Source organism: Megalops cyprinoides, chromosome 19, assembly GCF_013368585.1.
Source record: "Megalops cyprinoides isolate fMegCyp1 chromosome 19, fMegCyp1.pri, whole genome shotgun sequence".
Lineage (NCBI taxonomy): Eukaryota > Metazoa > Chordata > Actinopteri > Elopiformes > Megalopidae > Megalops > Megalops cyprinoides.
In genome coordinates this window covers 4650639-4670304 of record NC_050601.1, presented here as the reverse complement: position 1 = coordinate 4670304, position 19666 = coordinate 4650639, and the positions used below count along the sequence as shown (strand labels likewise).

At 45.1% G+C, this 19666-nt stretch overlaps 2 protein-coding genes across 2 annotated transcripts; both read left to right on the top strand.

Moving 5' to 3' along the window:
* The first annotated feature begins 370 nt into the window (after positions 1-370).
* Positions 371-5538, top strand: LOC118795025 (glycerophosphodiester phosphodiesterase 1-like). Its single transcript, XM_036553362.1, has 6 exons — positions 371-1025; positions 2130-2305; positions 3315-3420; positions 3788-3880; positions 4669-4880; positions 5318-5538. Exons 1-6 carry the CDS (start codon positions 762-764, stop codon positions 5463-5465), a joined length of 999 nt encoding a protein of 332 aa, XP_036409255.1. The 5' UTR covers positions 371-761; the 3' UTR covers positions 5466-5538.
* Positions 5539-9643: 4105 nt separating this feature from the next.
* Positions 9644-19275, top strand: LOC118794229 (MAPK regulated corepressor interacting protein 2-like). The gene is made up of 5 exons (XM_036552436.1): positions 9644-10261; positions 10664-10733; positions 12231-12364; positions 15601-15747; positions 18546-19275. The coding sequence occupies exons 1-5, from the start codon at positions 10207-10209 to the stop codon at positions 18614-18616; spliced, it is 477 nt and encodes a 158-aa protein (XP_036408329.1). The 5' UTR covers positions 9644-10206; the 3' UTR covers positions 18617-19275.
* The last annotated feature ends 391 nt before the right edge of the window (positions 19276-19666 follow it).

Sequence of the window (19666 nt, the reverse complement as noted above, 5' to 3'; positions counted from 1 at the left end):
TGGTTGTGCACAGAAAGCAATTGTTATTGTTGGTGCAGATTCTGTGTCTATGCAAATTATTTTCATTTGATATTTATTAAGTTAAAAAAAAAAAACATTAAACATGGTAGAAAAGTGATGTCTTCTGATCCATACGATGCCTAACCTTTGTAATCTTGTATGAGAATAAATTTCTTACATTTGTCGTTTATGTCGTTTGTGAGCTTCTGGTCCTGGATACGGAATGTAGGAGCTAAATATTTATAATGAACGATAAAAAAATCAACAGAAAAATACTTAATAGGATGACGCACATGAACGCAACGGAGCACAAGGCTTCCCCGAATGCAAAGGAGCAGCGTGAATCCCACGCTGAGGGTCATGTGACGGGGACGAAGCGATTTTGCGAGCCGTTTCAGAAGGGACTTCGCCTGTGACATTTCGAATGTGCGGCGGCATCATGTCGTTTAAGGGACATTGCAATCCTCTGCTACCCTGTGAAATAGCCAGGCGTGTGTATTCTGGGAAGCGGGCGTTGGGGGCTCTGTAAGGAAGGCTACGGTAGTGATGCTTCCTGTCCGAGAAGCTCTCTGCATCTAGCAATTCTGTTTATGCATTGCGCATCTGCTTGTTTTTCCACAGCGCATTTTGGACAGGCAGGTGAGGGGGGTTATGAGCTCTGCATTCCTGTGAGGATTTATCAGCGGTTACCGGTTTCCCACGCAAAGTCGTAAATTGCTGCAGTCGTGACGCTGGACTAGGGTACTGTGCGCGCCGCAACGATGTTGCAGATCGAAGACGGGTTGGCTTGCTTCACGGTGGTGTTTGTTCTGGTCCTGCTCGGAACCAGGAGCGCAGTATGGTCCTCCTTATTCACCGCTTCCCTCTACGTCTTCCTGGTGATGTTTCGGTACCCGCAAGTTCCGTCTTTCCGGGCGAGACAGGTGTTACGGCCCAGTACGGGTTCGGGCGGTGGAATCGCTGTGGTCGCGCACAGAGGAGGGGGACACGACGCTCCGGAGAACACCCTTGCAGCGATCCGAGAGGTGAGTCAAGGACACCGCTCTGCTGGAATTATACATATTTAACTCAGGGGTATGCTACCATTATTACTACACCGTTAAAATGGTAACGTCACATCGTTGACAATTTAATGAACCTGAGAATTCTACCTAGAGACGGGGGCAAGCTCAGTACTACAGCTTTCAGCATCGTTATCAGTGATGTACCACTATATGTCGTAAACATTAATGTACCGGAAAGACACAGCTGAGCTTAATACAGTTATTGACATCAATAACTTCTGTCCTTGAAACGCGGGAAATAATAGTGCTACTTGTTATTTCATTTATTGTTTAGATGATTGTGATGACTCCTAGCACAAAATGTACTGCATGTTGTAATTATGTAATGGAGTGCGTGAAGTGTACTTTATGCAAGTCGAAGAGAAGCTGAACCGCAGTCGGTTGAGATGGAGGCTTGTTGATCCAGCCCCGATTGATTACCATATGCATAATAATACCCGCTTTACAGGATATTGCTTCGTTGTATTTACACATCAGCTACAGAATTAGAGAATATATGACATACGTGGGATTTCTCATGTGATTATAGAATAGTTTGGCTGTATAACACAGAAATTATGACTTAGTTTGTAATAATTTGTTTATACTGGTTTTATGCTATATAGTATTATGGGATCCTCAATCTGAATGAGGATCTCTGCTAAACATATAGTAATCATAATAATTGTAAATTTCATAATTCAGAAGATGAAAGTGATTTTGTAGAACTTTCAACACATAGTGAAGAGGCCTTACCTGTGCCATGCTGTTACATTAGCACCTAAGTTCAGTAGAAGGTCCCCCTCTTTCAGGTGCAGCCTTTGATGTCTGAACTGTTGGTTAGTGATTGGTTTCTGACTGTTGGTTATGTGACTACCTCTGTCATATGCCCCAGCTGCTTATCTTCCCCACTTCCTTCTCCCTGTCCTGCGCTCTCCCACTCCCTCTCCCTTTCTCTCTCTCCCTTTCTGTCCTGTATCTTTTCCTCTTTCTTCACTCACATCTTTTGCTTCTCCTTCCTTCCTCCTCTTCTTCTTCCTCCTTCCTTCCTTCCTCCTCCTCCTCCTCCTCCTCCTCCCTCCTCAGGCCCGCAGGAATGGGGCCGCAGGGGTGGAGCTGGACCTGGAGTTCACAGCCGACGGGGTTCCGGTTCTGATGCACGACGAGACGGTGGACCGCACCACCAACGGGTCAGGACCGGTGAGCAAACTGCGCTTCTACGAGCTGCGGAGGCTGGACGCCTCGGCCAAGCACAGGCTCAGGTGAGTCCCAGACAGGTGACACACTGCTGAAAGACAGGTACAAGTTAAAGAGTACTGAAACAGCCTCAGACAGCTCACAGAATGCTGGGAAGAACTGAGACATGGCTAAAGATTAGTAAGAGAATGAGACAGGTCCTAAAATGTTTGGGGAACAAGACAGGTTAAAGAATGGTGGGAGAGGCTAAGACAGGCCACAGGGGGACTAAGATTCAAGATGAGAATAGAGATTTTCAGGGCCCCAAAATAGTCTGGTCACCATGGTGTTTGTCCTGAATGCCGGCTGACACCTGTCACCTGGGTTTGAAACCTCCTAAATCTCCCAGAAATGACTGGGAAGCCACAGCAGCAGAAGTAACTGGCAGGGTTTGGGGTGGGTGGGTTGGCCAAGGTTGCCAGTTGCCTGTGTGGTGAGTGTAATTGTGCCTACTCTCCAATTAATGCCCACATCACTGTGGTGCAAAAATAGATGTTGCCTACGTGTGAATTAAACTGCATATCCTACAGAGCTCCTGCGTGAGTGCTGAGGATGTCTCACTGAGACAAGCCAAACGTGCAATTCCACAACAGCGTTGTATAAAGTGCAAAAAGCATTAAAAAATGAAATACAAGTTTTCCATGGAATTCAGCATCATTTTTAGGACGTGACAGGTTTGGCACATGAGTAGATGTCACAGAACGTGTGAAAGGTGTTAAATGAATCTGTCACTGGTTTCCTGTTAGAAGAAAGACCGGTGATGATCAGTGTATAGGGAGTAAAGAGTGACAAAAACAAAGGAGAAACCTACAATGAAAACGGCTTCTAAAAAACATTAGACTAGCTAATTCTGCGAGGAGTAGGTTTGGACTTATTCTTGTCTGTGTTCTCTCCTCTCCTTCTAGGACTGTTTGTCCTGTTTGATTTAGGAGTTGTCCACTAAAAATAAAACTTATTTTATGGGGTGTGTGGCTGAGGGTAGCTTGTGTGTGGATAAAGATAGAAACAGCAATGTCTGTGTTTCTCTGCCTTCAGGGAGAAGTTCCCAGGAGAGAAGGTTCCCACCCTACAGGAGGCGGTGGAGGAATGCATCAGACACCAGCTGACCATCTACTTTGACGTCAAAGGTCACCCGGACGAGGTGTGGGCCGCTTGCTGGTCAGAGACACCTGTGCAAACCAACACAGCGGTGGTAGAGCATGACCTTGAAATGACTTCAGAATGATAAACTGAGAGAAGGTTAACTTATTTTTGCACTAGTAAGGAGTGCTGTCCGTGGCATGTCGTAGTCTTATTTTTGGTACCAGACATGTATGTGTTGAGATGGTCGATCTGAAAGCAAGCTGTTTCAGAAGGTTACCCACTGGAATCTGAAGAACACAACACCCTCAGGAACAAGTTACTCACTCAACTGATGTTTTCAATGTTCTTGTATGTTTTTATATAAAAAATACTTCCTTGTACACTGACTGTAAGAGGGCTAGTTATATTTTACTTTTTCCCTTCAGGCGGTAGCAGCTCTCAGGGTAATGTACAGGAAGCACCCAGTCCTTTACAACACCAGCATTGTCTGCTCGTTTGAACCCAAAGTCATTTACAAGGTATGCAATTATAGGATGAGACCACCAGGGGGCGTCAAAGCTGTGCATTTACTGTGCCAAGAAACTTCTGCAAGGAAGTGTGCATAACATTTCCATTTATTACTATAATTATTATTACGACTGCAAAAATACTTTAGTAATTGTGATGATTTTTGTACAGAATTTAGTTATTTTTGTATGTGTGCAGGTAATTCTAATTGTCATTTTGTTAGCTTTGTGATCTAGCTGTTCAGGGTTTTTTTTCAGTGCGTACTTGGGCTTGTTTATAGTATTTCCATGAAAGTGCATGCACAGTGTCTGTTTTAATGCCTGCAACACTGGCTCTGTGTGTCTTTTAGCCTGTATACCCATGTGCCTGTGTGTGTGTGTGTGTGTCTCTGTCTGTCTTAGCCTGTATAGTCCTGTGTGTGTGTGTGTGTGTGTGTCTCTGTCTGTCTTAGCCTGTATAGTCCTGTGTGTGTGTGTGTGTGTGTGTCTCTGTCTGTCTTAGCCTGTATAGTCCTGTGTGTGTGTGTGTGTGTGTGTGTGTGTGTGTGTGTGTTTGTGTCTGTATGTGTGTGTGTGTGTGTGTGTGTGTGTGTGTGTGTGTGGGTGTGTGTGTGTGTGTATGTATGTGTGCATGTGTTTGTGTCTGTATGTGTGCATGTGTTTGTGACTGTGTGTGTGTGTGTGTGTGTGTGTGTGTGTGTGTGTATGTGTGTGTGTGTGTGTGTGTGTGTGTGTGTATGTGTGTGCACGCGCGTGTGCGTGCGTGTGTTTGACAGCGTGTACCCCTCGGCCTGCTCCAGATGCGGCAGGCGGACCCGGACGTGGTGACGGCGCTGACCCACCGGCCCTGGAGCCTGAGCCGGCTGGGCGACGGCACCCCCCGCTTCGAGTCGCCGTGGAAACACCACTGGATGCAGGCGCTGGACGTGCTGCTGGACTGGGCGCACCACCAGCTGCTGTGGAACCTGTGCGGGGTGTCGGCCTTCCTGGTGCAGAAGAGCTTCATCTCCCCGTGGGTGCAACAGCGTGGAGGCTACCGGGTGGGGCGGAACCGGGCGGGGCGGGGCGGGGCGGGGCGGGGCGGGGCGGGGCGGGGCAGGGCATGCTCACACCACAGAGGGCCACAGAGTCCACAGGCCAGATACTTAACCTTCCATTAATTACATGTACATTTTGTCGCCTAGGAGACGCTCTTATCCAGAGCGGCTTACTAAGTTAGAGTGCAAGGTCTGACTGCTCGTTATCTCGACTGAATCACTTAGGCCTCCTTCTCCCGTTCTAGGAATGCTTTACTGAGAATCTCAGAGCATGCAGTTCTGTGGCCCTCCTTAACAAAGGCTTGGGAGCCCTGAGTTAACTGTTACTTTAGTTTATGGCAAACGCAGTGTTGATGGTGTGGGTGGGCTGTCCTCTGACCTGGGCTGACTCTCTCTCCTCCTCTCCCCACAGGGATTATGTGCAGTACTGGGCACAGAGGGGGGTGGAGGTGGTGGGGTGGACAGTCAACACGGCCGTGGAGAAGCAGTTCTTCCAAGACGTGCTGAAGATCAGCTACATGACAGACTGCCTGAGAGAGGACTGCAGCCCACACTACTGATCACAGCAAAATGCTGTAAGGACAGGAATACATGCACACACACACACACACGAACCTCCAGATACACAAACAAATACATACACTCTAACACATATACACAAACACACACACACACACACATGAACCTCCAGATACACAGACAAACACACACAAACACTCTAACATAGATACACATACACACACACACACATACACACACACACAAATGAATCTGCAGATACACAGACAACCACACAAACACTCAGATATAGGTAGTACACACACACACACGTGCTTACACAAATTCATCCAAGATCTCACACTCACCAACACACATACATACATGCACTGATACTCCGACCAACATTCCACATGCACACATAGATACGTGAGTACAAAGACAGACAGACAGAAGCATACAGAGGCACACGCAGAGACACTGACAGCCAGTGAGGAGAGTCCGAGCCACGCTGCAGATCAGACAGCGTGTGAAAGGAAACTCGGTTGGTCTGAAGCATACCCCAAACGCATCCAGATTCATTACCCAATGAAACACCACACCCTTGTGATAAAGAACAAAACAAATCATTATATATGAAACAGATCCTTAACATATGTCAAATGCAGGGCATATGTTATACATGACATTTTCATGTATGCAGTTTTTGCATATGTTCAGAGTATATTGTCAGCTTACATAAAATATTTTAGGGCACATTCTATAGCATATGTAAAAGAAATTGAGTGGCAGTAATTGATATATTGTTGGTACATATACTGGTATATATTTTGACACATTTGAAATATATACCTGTTTTTTTTTGTTTCACACTTTACCATTTAATGATCTGTATTTCTTTTTCACAAGGTTGGAAACCATAGACTAGATGCTGGGCCAGTAAGTGGCCTTTTAAGATCGGATGCCAATAGCAATATATTTGAGTGCAAGTAGGTTGATATATCAGCTGATACCTTGTTGATTGACACTGACTACTTTATGACAGAAATATGGGAAGTACGCACAATACTTTTTACATTTAAATTTATACAATGGACAGTAACAGAACATAAAACAAAAAGGTCAGCACATTCATATCAGTTTTGAGATTCTTTCCCTTCATTTGCTTTTCTCAGTAAATGTGCATAAACAGTATCATGTCTAAACTGCTTATTGGTTACTGTTTAACAGACTTGATTGGTGCGTGCCACAGACAGCTCTCCATCTGACAGCAAATGATAATATTTTATCCTAGATTGGCAAGAAACTAATAATACTTAAGTACATTTTTAAAAATCTGCATATTTTGTGGAATGACAGTTTTCTCTCCTGATGTGCTTTTCATTGTTGCATTTTAGCTAATAACCAGGATCTTCACCTTAACAAATGCATGTTGGCACATATCACAGAGGTTTGCTACTAGGGGTGGTTTCATATTACAGTAGAAGGTAGGCCCTAAAGAAGGCTAATTGGTGTGCTGTGCTTCTAGAGTGGACAATTCCACCCCGCCAGAGTTGAGCTATCAGCTGTTTGATACTTGATATGATTACCTTTCATCCCCCATTTGTTCTCTGTTATCATTTTGTGTATTTGAAATGATAACGTGGGAAATGTCAAGTAGCGGCTGATATATTTGGCTGGAATTAATTGGACAACCCCCTACAACAGATAGCTGTAAAAAATCAAGCTGACATCCCATACAGACACATCACTGCACCTGAAGGCATACCTGACATGCTGCTCAAGAATTATGTCTCATCTTCCGCAAGCTTTGTCATGGTCACTACCATTATCATTATAATCACCATCACCATCTCCATAATCTGTATAAACCAGATGGGGGGGGTTTAGTCCAGGTGCTATACAATTTGGCTTCTCATTGGGGTCATAATTCCCCTTAACCTGTAAAGCGGAACCTTTGGCTTGTGAGTACAAGGAAAGGGTCAGAGAAGGGTCGTCAGGGGAATAAAGGCTTAGACATGGGATTTGACCTTTCATTCATCTGAGTACTGGGTAATAGACACCTGAATGTATTTGTTTATTTATTTATTTATTTATTTTGAATGGATTCCTTATAATAAGAAAGCTGGCAACTTCGATCAGAGGTTATGAGTACCAGCTGTTTGAAAATGACTGTCAAGTGTATATATAGGCAAAATACGCATATTTGGACAGACAAACGACCAACAGCAATCAGATGTATTGATATATAACATGGTTATGTGAGATGATGCTTAAGGTTGAGCTCCTGTCATGAAAGCTTGCCTTCTTGCTTTGTTTAAAAATGTCAAAGAGCTTCAGTTTGTTTCTTTCACATAAATTAGTGTTTATGTTGGATTTAAAAAAAATTTTTGAGAGGATGACATAAGATGAATTGTGTCTCAAGTTAAACAGGGTATGATTTAATATATTAGAAATAAACTTGTTTTAAAAATAAATGTGCTTCCTTTGATATTTTCTATGTGTGTTTTGCTAACAGAACAACACTATTTGGAATTAAAACTTGAACATGTGAAGGAATTCCTTGTATTCCATGTATTACTTTTAACTGGTATGTTAAATTATATGGGAGATGATAAATAATACTGTGGAACTAGTCTGCTACTGTTTTACTTTTTAATTCAATGATCGTTAATCATTGTCAAAGAACAACACTTACTTAAACGTGCTGCTTTCGACTTATGTCTGGTTGACACAAAAAAAAACCCACCAAACAGGGTCGTACTTTTGTTAAAGATCACCAATTTCCCCATTTTCTGCACGTCAATTATTTAGGAATTAGGGCGTGTCGGCTCTTGAGAAACCATATACAGTGTGCAACAGAAACTCTTTGACTGAACGCTCGGTAGAGACTAAAATTTGCATACTGGTGGTTTCTCAGGAATACGTAGGAGAAGCTCGTCATTAATAAATTCCGTGGTTCCTGGGTGAATTACTCATATGTTCAATATCTTTTACATAAGTCGTTTCGGCCTGTTTTATGTTGCGGACATGGGGTTCGTTTGACTACATCGATGGAGTCGCCAGCACAGCAGAGATCTTAGTTACAGGTTTAAAAGAGATTGTAAATAAGACTGTAGATAAGGAAAAACACAGAGCATTCCGTCTGTTTGCTTCCGATTAGACAAGGGCTTTGAACTGTGTACAACCCGTCTTTTCAACGCGGTCAGGTAACTGATGTTGAGACATCTTCGCACAGATGTCTGAGAACATTTGTCCACTCATAGGCCTAACGACGGGAATGGTTTTGTCCCTATATCATCGGTGAAGGGTATCAAGGACATTTCCTTGTTTCACCATGAAACGATGGTGTCGATGTTTATTTTATGTTTAAATCGGTTGGATTGATTTATTTACACATACCAAAACAGGGGAAAACGTCCACCGGATGAAAAACCACAACTTGGTAACTGCAGGTGAGGTTGCAGTTCTACATTTGGCTTCATGAAGGACCTCGACAGATTTGCATGAATTGCAACCTATAAAGTAGAAACAAGAACAATAAAGCAAATGCTTGGTTGTCAACTAATTTAACCACATTGAACTGTCCATTCAAACCAGACAACTACCAATCATAATAATGCATAAATCGAGGTTAGCGTTCATTCAAGCTGCAATGACAAACGTAAGTGGCCGAAATACTAGCTAGCTATTTAGCCACAGCAAGGCAAGTCGTGTCGGCAAAATAATTTGACCCAGATTCGGTTGGGTAACGCAATACTTCGGAGCTGTTGCAGGGGGGAGATTCCTGCAACAGCCTGTCGGAGCCGCATCGATTGGTTTTCCGTGTTTGTGGTCATAAAATACACTGCAGCTGAACGGCGAAATACCCCCCTATTCCCTCACCCACACCACCAATGTTCTGTTTTCTCCCTTTTTTACAAATTGGGGATGCACACGCTCCTTCGTATCTGATAGCTATCGAACTGCCAGTATAGCGCTTTCGATTACTGTAGGTTAAGGCTACACTACAATGTTAATAATTTGATGCTGTAAACATTTCGACCGGTGTTTTCACACGCAAGGCTGTACGACGTCGCAGCCCAGGTACCAACCGTCTGATCTCAGATTTACAGGTGAAAGGTCACTCGGGTGATTTTGCTTTAAGCGCTGCTGGAGGCGTGTGTCAGCGTCACCAGGGACTGGCTGTGTGTGTGTGTGTTTTTTTTTTTTTTTTTTTTTTTTACACAGGGGATAGCTGTACGGCTGAATGACGGACGGTTTCATCACAACTCGTGCAGCGCCGCCTCAACACCCCCCTGAAGAGCAAAGTTATATATTTCTTGACACCAGCGCAGAATATGCGAGAACAGCAAACCCGCTCCAGCGCGACGTGCAAGCCGTAGTTTATAGAGATGAGGTTTTACCTTGGCTGACCTACAGTAGATCACAGCAGACGGCGCTTGAATAACAAGGAGACACTGAGTTACCGAACAGTGCATTTCACTTACTGTACGGAGCCGCGATAACAGCACGCTGAAATACTTGCGGGGACACTTTGCGGCCGTGATCACATGTGCAAAAGGGAGCTACAGTCAAGGGGATACAACGCGCCGTGGTACTTTTCTCACCGTGCCTGTCAAGAGAAATCGACCAAAAAAGGGGACACGCTTGGATTCGGAAATAATATTTAGACTCGTGTTTTTGTCGACAACGTCTTGTCTTGCTTCGTGGCTAGTTAGCTAGCTGCTTGGCTAACTTGAACTCGTGCTGCCGGACACTTTCAGAGTGCCACGCTGACGCTCACGGGGAGTCGGACAACACATGATGTACACAATAACTAGAGGTCCCAGCAAACTTGTTACACAGCGAAGAACAGGTAGCCAAGTATGATCCGGTCGGGTTCTCTGATGAGTTTTTAAATCTAGCTACTTGTTGGCTAACATTTGACTGCAAATGCGTAGCTCGCCGATATTCGCTAGTTTAGCCTGTACAGCGTGGGATTCGCTAACCATCCCCAGTCAATTTGCTAACTAGCGAATCGCATGCTGTACAGGTTACCTTGCTCACATGAGCACGCTACCTTTTGTGCCAGGTACCTCTCAAGCTCGCTAACTGTGTCGTGCATTCTTGCCAACATATACGGCGGCTGTCCAACGAATGCACTGCAAAGCACACAGTTAACGAAATATCAGCATGAGAACTGTTATGAATATTTGCAAGTGTACTAGAAATGTTTAGACTGCACTACTGAGCGCATGTGTTTCTTCTGTTTGTAAAGGTCCCACCCAACAGATTGAGAATAAAATCAACGACTTGAAACACAAACAGACCCCTTGGTCAGTGACAAAGTAAGTAACTTGATCGCATGGAATAGCTAGTTGGCTAATTTACTACCCACGCAGTCTGAAAAGTGCAACCAAGACATGCAAGTAGCTGGCTGCGCACTAGCCACTTGCCCCAGAATGTCATTTCGTTGGTAGCTAACTAGTTAGATAACGATGCCGCCTAACATTATTTAAGTCACTGGAATTGTACTGTTGAAGAAAAGACACGACACTCGACAGACAGTGAAGTGTGAATCTTAGCTCGATTCAAAACGCCTGTCAGGTCGATATGTAACCAGTACCGAGTGTGACCTTGTGAGGCAAGGTTACCGGGCAAGCGTGCTCGCCGTCACTCGATCTACGCACTAAGCGAGCAATGCTAGTAGCCAGCTAGCGGCGAGAAACTTGCATTGAAAGTATTGAACTGGCCTGCCAGCTAACTCTTCAGATGAATTAACTCTTCACATTCATCGCATATAAACGCATACAGTGCTAGGTGTATGGTATTTATTAGGAACCTGGCGAATATTTCCCACAAGGACAGCTGGCTAACATTAGCTAGCGAGCTATTTTGTGTTCAGTCTGTGACCTGTTCCACTAGCCAGCTGTTAGCTTGCTAGCTAAACATAATTTCAAGGCGCTGTGTAGATTCATGTATCAAGTTAGCGAGGCTATGGCCAGAAATCTAAATAAAATGAATAGATGGAGTGTTCCCAAAGAGTTTAGCATGTCGTTAAGTCTCTGGTATTCCGCCGTGTTCCACTGTATCTTGCTAACATAGCTAAATGTTAGCCACCTTTTATAATCTTGTCCTGTCACCATAACAACGGAAGTACGGGAGCCTCACAGGTTCAAATTCAGAGGTCCAGGATTGAGTGTGAAGCCCAGGTTCTCCGATTGAAAAATTGATCCTATGTTGAAACTCCCGTTTAAGATATCTACATCCACCCTAAAAAGTAACAAGTTGACGGATCGAAGTCAGATTACTGCATCCGTGAAATTAAATTTGTGTTTACAAACATGTCCAGTGGCGTCAACTGGAAAATATACAAGTGTAGTTAGTTTAGTGTAGCTAGTGTACACAATGTAACAATGGATATGAAATATTATTCCAAAATAGTATTTACAACATAGTACTTAATTATTAAGAACTTAATAAGTAATTTGGGGATTTGACAATAAGACAGTGAAGTCATTGAAAATAGATCATTTTCCTGATTAATTAGGAACCATCAGTGGTTCGGGTTATGATCTCTACAGCGTAACTGTTGGATGATGATTTATTAATATGTTCGATACGCTCATACCAGACGTTTGTCTGGTATGATACTGCTACTGATGTTTGTACTGAACTTTCTACAGCACCTCCCAGGGTGAAAACCTTGCGTTTTGAAGGTGCAATGAGGTTTGAGTTTTAGAGAGCGGTGACAACTATGACGAAGTTATCCGTGCATTAAACGTACCGTTTTATCTGGAAAATGGCCGTTTTTTAATGGCTTTGCTTCTTTGGCTCTCCGGCAGCTCTCCTGCACCGAAGATCGTGTTTAATCGTTTGAACGGGAAGCGGTACCACACGTCGCCCACCCCGCAGGGAGACACGCCGGCCGAGGGCTTCACCGCTGCACATGAGGAGAACGTCAAGTTCGTGTACGAAGGTGAGGGGGGAAATAGGGTGCGCGCTGCGGTTATGAAATTCTCTTATCGATAACAAGTGCCTTGTGAGTTTTTTACAGGAGCAGCAAATCCAAAGTTTTTCATTACCAGTTTGGTTTGTGGATGTTGTGTTCCCCTTGATGAATTGTGCCGTTGCCTAGTCCTAAAGAGGAGATATCCTCAGGCTGTGTTCAACACATGTCTTTGAGGGATTGCTTCTGGTGTAACTCTAAATTGATGACAGACAAACCTGTTGTTACACCAGTTTGGACAGACAGGTTTATCAAACAATATCGACTACTAGCGCATGCACTTCTGCCGCTATAGGTGAAAAACAATTATGCCGCCCCTCAGTTTGCAACGTACCATACCAGCAACAACACACAAAGGCCAATATGCCATACACATAAAGCAAAAACCAGCAATAACACACAAACGCCAATATGCCATACACATAACGCAAAGAGTCTAGTGCAACGCTAGCGTGCTCAAAGTGTCAACAATATTAAAGTATGCATGATGCAATATGCGGTCATTTTGCAGATCCATGTACAAATAACGCAGCAAACAGGTCTGCATAATAACTCCAATAACCTGGTTCCAAATTCTTTACAGCAGAGTCATGACAGCACAGCTATTTTCCAAATAATCCGATTTCAGCTCCTCAAAGTAAATAATACCAGTGTAAATCTCTCCCATACACCACTTGACGGTAGATTTGAAGGCGGTCTAGTGCCTGCTCTGGTGATGCTGCTAAAGCTAGCACCTGCTGCCTCTTGTGGAGCACATGGTGGTGGAGCAATGGCAGTAGTTGTGCTAGCAGTCTCTTGGTTCGGTGTTGGACTTGCGTCATCCTTGCTAACACTCCTGGGATCAATATATTTTAACAACTAATCCCTCTGTTTTTGGAGTGCTTGCTTTTTCAATAGTCTCCTCTTTGTATATTCGCAGCCAGATAATTTCGGTCGTTTAGATGTGCTGCTTTCGTTATCCTCAGCCATGGCTCCTGAGAGCTGGGGGCGGGAGGCGGCTGTAGGTGCAGCGTGATTGACACATTCTTCAGCAATTCATATATTTTTTGGATCGTTGGCCCCTGGTTGGCCCACACTTTGCCACCCTTGCCAAAGTGCTGCCCTTGGCAATTGCCTAGTTCACTTATATGGACATGCCAGCAGTGCTTGCGGGTTTAAATCCTAGCAGGGAGACATTGCTGTTGTGTTGTTCCGGAAGGTTCCTCCACCAAACCGCTGTCACACAGCCGCACTTCACTTGGATACTACTCGTTCATGGGGCACCTGACCGTCATTGAACCGCCGCAGAACGTCCATACACATGTGAGGCATTCTCCCCAGCGTGTTTAGCGGTAACGCCTTGACTCTTGAGGCTCAGACTGAGCTCAAGGCCTGTGGAGACGTGCTCAGGCATCCAATCAGAACTGTAGGCACAGTCGTGAGCCTTGGGCTCAGGGGTACCCGATGACTTCAGTTCAAGGCCGTTTCTGGCGTGACGAGGCAGCGCTAGGCTGTGGCTGTTTGGCTGTTTCTCAGAGCTCTTCCTCCTGTAGTCGACCTGCTCACACACTCAGATGTCACTCACTGCCTTCCGAGCCCAGACAGGGAGGTTCTCTGCCCCTGCTCCACCCCCTGCCCCCCGCTGTCCCCCCTGTCCCGTCCCCCTGACGGCAGCGCCACAGCTGTAGGGTCCACACCCACCGCCACAGCTGCGGTGGCAGATAGCATTGCTGGAGGGGGTGTCCGGCGCACCACTGCACACACACACCCAGATAATCTCACAGCCGGTTCAATCTTTCATCCTTCTATCACGAAAGAAAAAAAAAAGGTCCATAAGCGGGAACTGGCACTCAGTGCTGGATATCTCGAATTGACACAATGGTTGCACACAGTTACGGTGATACCGCGAGGCCGTTCCTGTGAAAGACGCAGAGATAGGGAACAATGGCACAAAGGCTGAAAGAAAAGGTGCTTTGTCATGCCCACCGAAGCTCACGTTTAAGGAAGGAAACTTTAAACGGGACGATTAGCTTCATCTCAGCATGGAGACTTGTCTTTCTGGGCCTGCAGCCTGGCGTGCCTTTGCCCCTTGTTTCACCTTCGTCTTTATAGATCTGTGCATCTCTCTTTGTCTTAGGATGCGTTTTCTTTTGTAACCAGTTCATTTGCCATTAATTTTCATCTAAGGTGGCAGTACTGTAATGCACTGAGTAACACCTCACACACCTCCTGCAGACTCAGAAGCTGCTCTAACCTCTCTCTCTCTCTCTTTCATTCTCTCCCTCTCTCTCTTTCTCACTCTCTTTTTCATTCTCTCTCTCTCGTTCCTCAAGGTTCAGCCCATTCCTCATCACAGTTTCCTCCCTCCTCTCGCCAAACAATGGCTGTTTGTTCCCCTCTCACTTCAAGGGCATCAGTATTTTCAAATAGGCTTTTCTTTTTTGCTCATTGATGTTTCCCGTTTAAGGTCTTTTGAAATTAGGCCCACATGAAGGGAATTAACATAACTGAAGTGGAGTCACTGAGCATATAAAACGAGGAGGCCTTATGTCGGTTGACTTTATTGTACAATTTGAAGTGGCTTTTGTTTTTTTCGGATTGGTTGCAGACCCAGTGGAGATATGACGTGACCTGAATGGTCAGCCATGAAGGGCTGGATTTCTTCCCTCTCCACTGCTCCGCCGCACACTCGTTTACTTTAAAAAAAAACAAGCTTTGAAATCTGTGGAGTTGTGAAATCTGCCCTCCTGGACTCTGGCTTGTACCGCGGCGATGCGAGAGGGAGGAGTATTGGGGTCAAAGGTTGCGGTTAGAGGAGGGAGTTCTCTCTGGAACTCTCACAGACGGCTAGCGAGAGCAGCACAGTGGCCTTCCAGGTCATGAACTCTGTGACATGTCTGGAGAACCCTGGCTGATTTCGAGCTTCAGATCTAGGTCACATATTGCAAAAAGTCTCACTGTCCACCCCACTGGGGTTTCTTTTCAGGTTCTTTACTCATCTCTCGGAATCAGTGGATTTGAGCAGTGCTGTAAAAAAGTTGAACAAAAAAATCATGATGTTCACATGGTGTGCAGCATACAGAAATATGTGTATTAATGTGTTGTATGGTACGTGTTTAGTCTGAGCTGTATGAGTTGTGTATGAGTATGTGTGTGTTTGTTTAAATACGTGGGCAGGTGTATGTGTAAGAGTGCATTAATGTAAATGTTTTCTGTGACTCTTGCAGCCTGGCAGGAGGTTGAACAGCAGCTGGGAGACAGCGGTCAAGCAGAGAACGGTCAGCACGATGACGGTCAGGCAGAAAACGGTCAGCCACTGTGCAGCCAGGGACCAGTGCAGTACTCAGAAAAGACCCCTAATCCGAGCATGAAGAGTGAGTAACGCCCCCTCTCTTCCTCCTCTCCCTCCTTTCCAGCCTCCCATCTCTGCTCTTTCCTCTGTCTTCCTTTCTGCCTGTCTCTTCCCTGTTCATCCTCCCTTTCTTACATTTTCTTACATATGGTGGGGTCTGTTCAATCTAGCCACAAAGGCACAAACAGTAGCAGTAACCTAAAACAAAAATGAACAGCACATGTGAGGCAGGCAGCCGTTTTCATTATGTTAAAGCAAAGCATGTTCCTGAGCCAGCTCTCCTGTCACACTGCAGCTCCTCAGCCATTGTGCGTTTGACATAATTTGAATTTGAAGTCAGATGATGAGATGATCGGATTACGGTTGATTTCCAAAACACAAAAGCACCCGAAACGCCCGTGGTCTTTGTTTTCATCATGAGCGTGTGCAGAGGTCATGACTCAAATTAAGTGTTTTAATCCTGACGTTGCACAATGCCGTTCCAAAACAATACCGTTCTCCAAAAGCCAACTGTACTGCACACTTCCCTCTGCTAGGTTGGATTTCAGGAAGAAGTTTCACGACAGGATCGATTTCCCCTTTCCCAGTGAGACCTCATGATTTGCTGATGAAATTTGTCATCAAACGTCCCTTCTCTCTACCTTTTATGCATCCACGGTTTTTCGTGGTGTTTTTCGGTGTTGAGTACCGAGATTCAGAGCCAGTCAGCTGATCACAAATGCGTTATGTTTCACACTACCCCAGGGCGCTGATTGTTTGCAAGAACTAATCCAGGATTAGCGCAAGTGTTTCTTTTCACATTGATTTTTTTTTTTTTGAGATGACAAGGAATCAGTAAACTGATCCTGGAACAGTTGTTTGTTGAGGCTCTGTGTGCTTTCTGCCCCCGACTGCTCTCCACGCGGCTGCTTCAGATCCTAGAAGATGCAATTGGATGAATCATTAAGGCTGAATTAATCCTGGGCACCATGTGCTTAAGGTGCTCAGTGATGATTAAGAGACCTAGAACTTCCTGGAACAGAGTGTCCCTGTGGCTGATGGGATATTTTACTACCTTCACCCAAACACACTAGTCTGTCTCTCAGACCCAGGCCTTGTATTACATCACTAACACTGATGGGTAAGGATGATGAAATATCCAAACACACCGCTCTGTCCCTCAGACCCAGGCCTTGTTTACCACTGCTAGAAATGGAAGTGCGACAGGTCAGGGTTGGCAAACGCAAGTCACCGCAGTGTCACACAGGTTATCACATAAATGGCTGTGGGCCTAACTGTTTATTTGCAGAGGAGAGAAGGGATGCATTTCAGAGGAATGTTGTTTGTAGAAACTACACTCTGCATACACTTATAAACACATGAAAAACTCATATTCTTCTCAAAAACTCAAAAACTTCTATATTCTGCGTACTCAAATTCTGGTGGATATTCACAACTTTGATAGCAGGTAGAACAAACCCAGAGGAACTCATGGTCTTGCAGCTATTGAAGAAAACAACATGTCACAACACTGCATTCGTTGAGAAAGACTCGCCCCCTCCTAATCACAGGAAGTCCACAGGTTCAGTCGAGTCGTGATTAATGAAGCCATTATGCAGAGATGGACAGATGGCTCAGGAAGTGTCAGCCTTACAATTTTTATTTAGATACAGGCATATTCAAATCCTCACCGCCAATCTATTTTTAGTATCTCTCTTCAAGCGAGTAAGTAATTACAACTACTGCGAATTAATCAAGCCTTAGGTGTTTGAGAAACCAGACTCTTAATTTTTCATATGTATGCTAAAAGTACATCACTGTGCCAGCAATGTGCAAGCATTTTAACACCTCTTCATTCCCTGTGGTTTTTCCTCCCTGTGAGATGATTCATCTGTATAAAATAAAATACTTCCTGAACATGCATACGTGATTCTCCAGTTTCCAAAACACGCTCCGAAGGTATAGGAGTTACTGTAGCTCACTCTCTAACGCCCTCACCGTGGGCGTGAGCGATGCTCTGTGTCTGGAGGGGGTAGATCGGTTTAATACCTGGTCTCAGCCCTGTCTGGTGGTGGGCCGCTTAACGCCGCTAATATGTCTCCTCCTGCGTTTATCCCCGTGGAAACGGGCGTGCCCTGTCCTGGCTTCTCACCTGCAGGTCACAGCTTTGTCCTGTCCCCGCTCCTGTGTCATTCGGGATTTATAGTGCTCTCACCTGTCCCTCGCTTTCCCTGGCCTACCTCCTGCCACCGTCCATCCCAGCGTGGACAGGCAAGGGGGGGGGGGGTCCAGCCCGCGTCAGCGCAGCCCACTCATTTGTTCAATCAGCCTAATTCAGTTACGGGGAGGAGACGTGATGTCACAGGTTTAATGTCAGCCTCTTAAAGGCACTAATGTTAGACTCCATTCATGTGTGTAGGCCTTCGCCTGTTGCTTGTTACTTTTTTTTATTGTTGCCTGTTGTTGGGGTGTAAAACCAGAAGTTAAATGAGCATAGCAATCCAGAAGTATAATAAGTGATCCATCAATTTCACTCTCTGAAATTAGAGCTATGTGCATTACAGTGGCTGTGTAAAAAGACGTTATACCCTTTTTTTTCTTGGCAGCAGCCGCAGATTTCTAGTAGGAGTGTGTGGCCTGTATAATTATGGCATAAAACAATTTTGTTGCCCATTTGACCTCGTTTTGGCTCTGTTAAGGCGAAGGCGACCTAACTTGATTGGTCCATTTACCAAACGGAAGGTCTCTTAATGCTTATCAATAAACATTCCTTGTCCCGCAGGAGTCCCCGAATCCCCGCGTCTCACCGCGTGTCTGTCCCGTTTCCTCTCTCTCTCGCAGACTTTGTGCCCATCGACCTGGAGGAGTGGTGGGCGCAGCGCTTCCTGGCCAACATCGCCAACCTGGCGTGACAAGAGGACCGAGCTGCAGGGAGCCAGGGCAGGCCTGACTGGGGTCGTGGGGGTCGGAGGAGGGCTCCAGCGGACAGGAGGAGGAGGAAGAGGAGTGGCCGGGGCGCGGCCACGACGGACAGGCGGTGCCCAGGCACTCAGGACGGCACCGAGACACCCGCTCTGCCTCGTCCACCCCGCCGCCCGCACGCCTGTCTGAACTCTGACCTCATAACCACTCCTCCAGCACTACCACAACCACTAACCGCTGTCCAGCTTCCACACACCGAAGATGGAGAAAAATCAGTGATTCACTCTTTTCTAGTGTCTTTATAACAACCCCACACTGTTCTGAGATGCAATTGTCCATATTACTAATAAAAGGAAAAACAGCATGTGGTATTTTTGAAGATCTTGTCTGTACTGTGGTGAAATTCAAACTGTATGCATCAGCCTCAGTTTGGTGCTCTTATTGATAGCGGGCTCCAAATCAGTGTACAGTACCACATGTGTCCACAGGATGTCGCTGTAACACTGCAGTGATCATATCTGCACTGTATTCTGAAGGCAAACTCAAGAGTATGCTCAGTAATCATTTTCCCATAGAGTACAAATGGTTTCTGCTTTATCAGCCAAGTAAAAAGGATACACATCTGGAGAGAAATTATCATTGTCAACTTCAAGATTCATTTCAACACGGTTAATTTATAATATATAAATTTGGTTAGCTCTGCCAGCTCCATTTTCCAACTATGTGTAGGTTATTAGTTACAATGGCTTTTGATCTATACAAGGGGCCCTTAAGTGGAGACAGGAAAGAAATAAGGTTTCTCTGAAGCAGATGGGTTACGTGGATTAGCAGGGACCGTTTAGACTATATCTGTATACATGTGTTATGTCATATCTGATGGTTCTTGTGGAAGTAAATTCAGCAAGCTCTTAACCCCCTCTTCTGGTATCAACAGTTGAACTCAGGTTTCACATGAGTTGCTGAAGCTGGGTAATGAGCAAATGTCATCAGTGGTAAAGATGACACTGCTCCCTAGCTCTGTTTAGTCTGGTTAGCAGGCT

What these genes read in the sequence shown, in the direction of transcription:
- LOC118795025 (XM_036553362.1), top strand. Translation starts at nt 762, where the DNA reads ATGTTGCAGATCGAAGACGGGTTGGCTTGCTTCACGGTGGTGTTTGTT. An exon ending in CCCTTGCAGCGATCCGAGAG is followed by an intron (nt 1,026 to 2,129) that starts GTGAGTCAAGGA and finishes CTCCCTCCTCAG; the next exon opens with GCCCGCAGGAATGGGGCCGC. An exon ending in TCGGCCAAGCACAGGCTCAG is followed by an intron (nt 2,306 to 3,314) that starts GTGAGTCCCAGA and finishes CTCTGCCTTCAG; the next exon opens with GGAGAAGTTCCCAGGAGAGA.
- LOC118794229 (XM_036552436.1), top strand. Translation starts at nt 10,207, where the DNA reads ATGATGTACACAATAACTAGAGGTCCCAGCAAACTTGTTACACAGCGA. An exon ending in ACCCCTTGGTCAGTGACAAA is followed by an intron (nt 10,734 to 12,230) that starts GTAAGTAACTTG and finishes GCTCTCCGGCAG; the next exon opens with CTCTCCTGCACCGAAGATCG. An exon ending in CCCTAATCCGAGCATGAAGA is followed by an intron (nt 15,748 to 18,545) that starts GTGAGTAACGCC and finishes TCTCTCTCGCAG; the next exon opens with ACTTTGTGCCCATCGACCTG.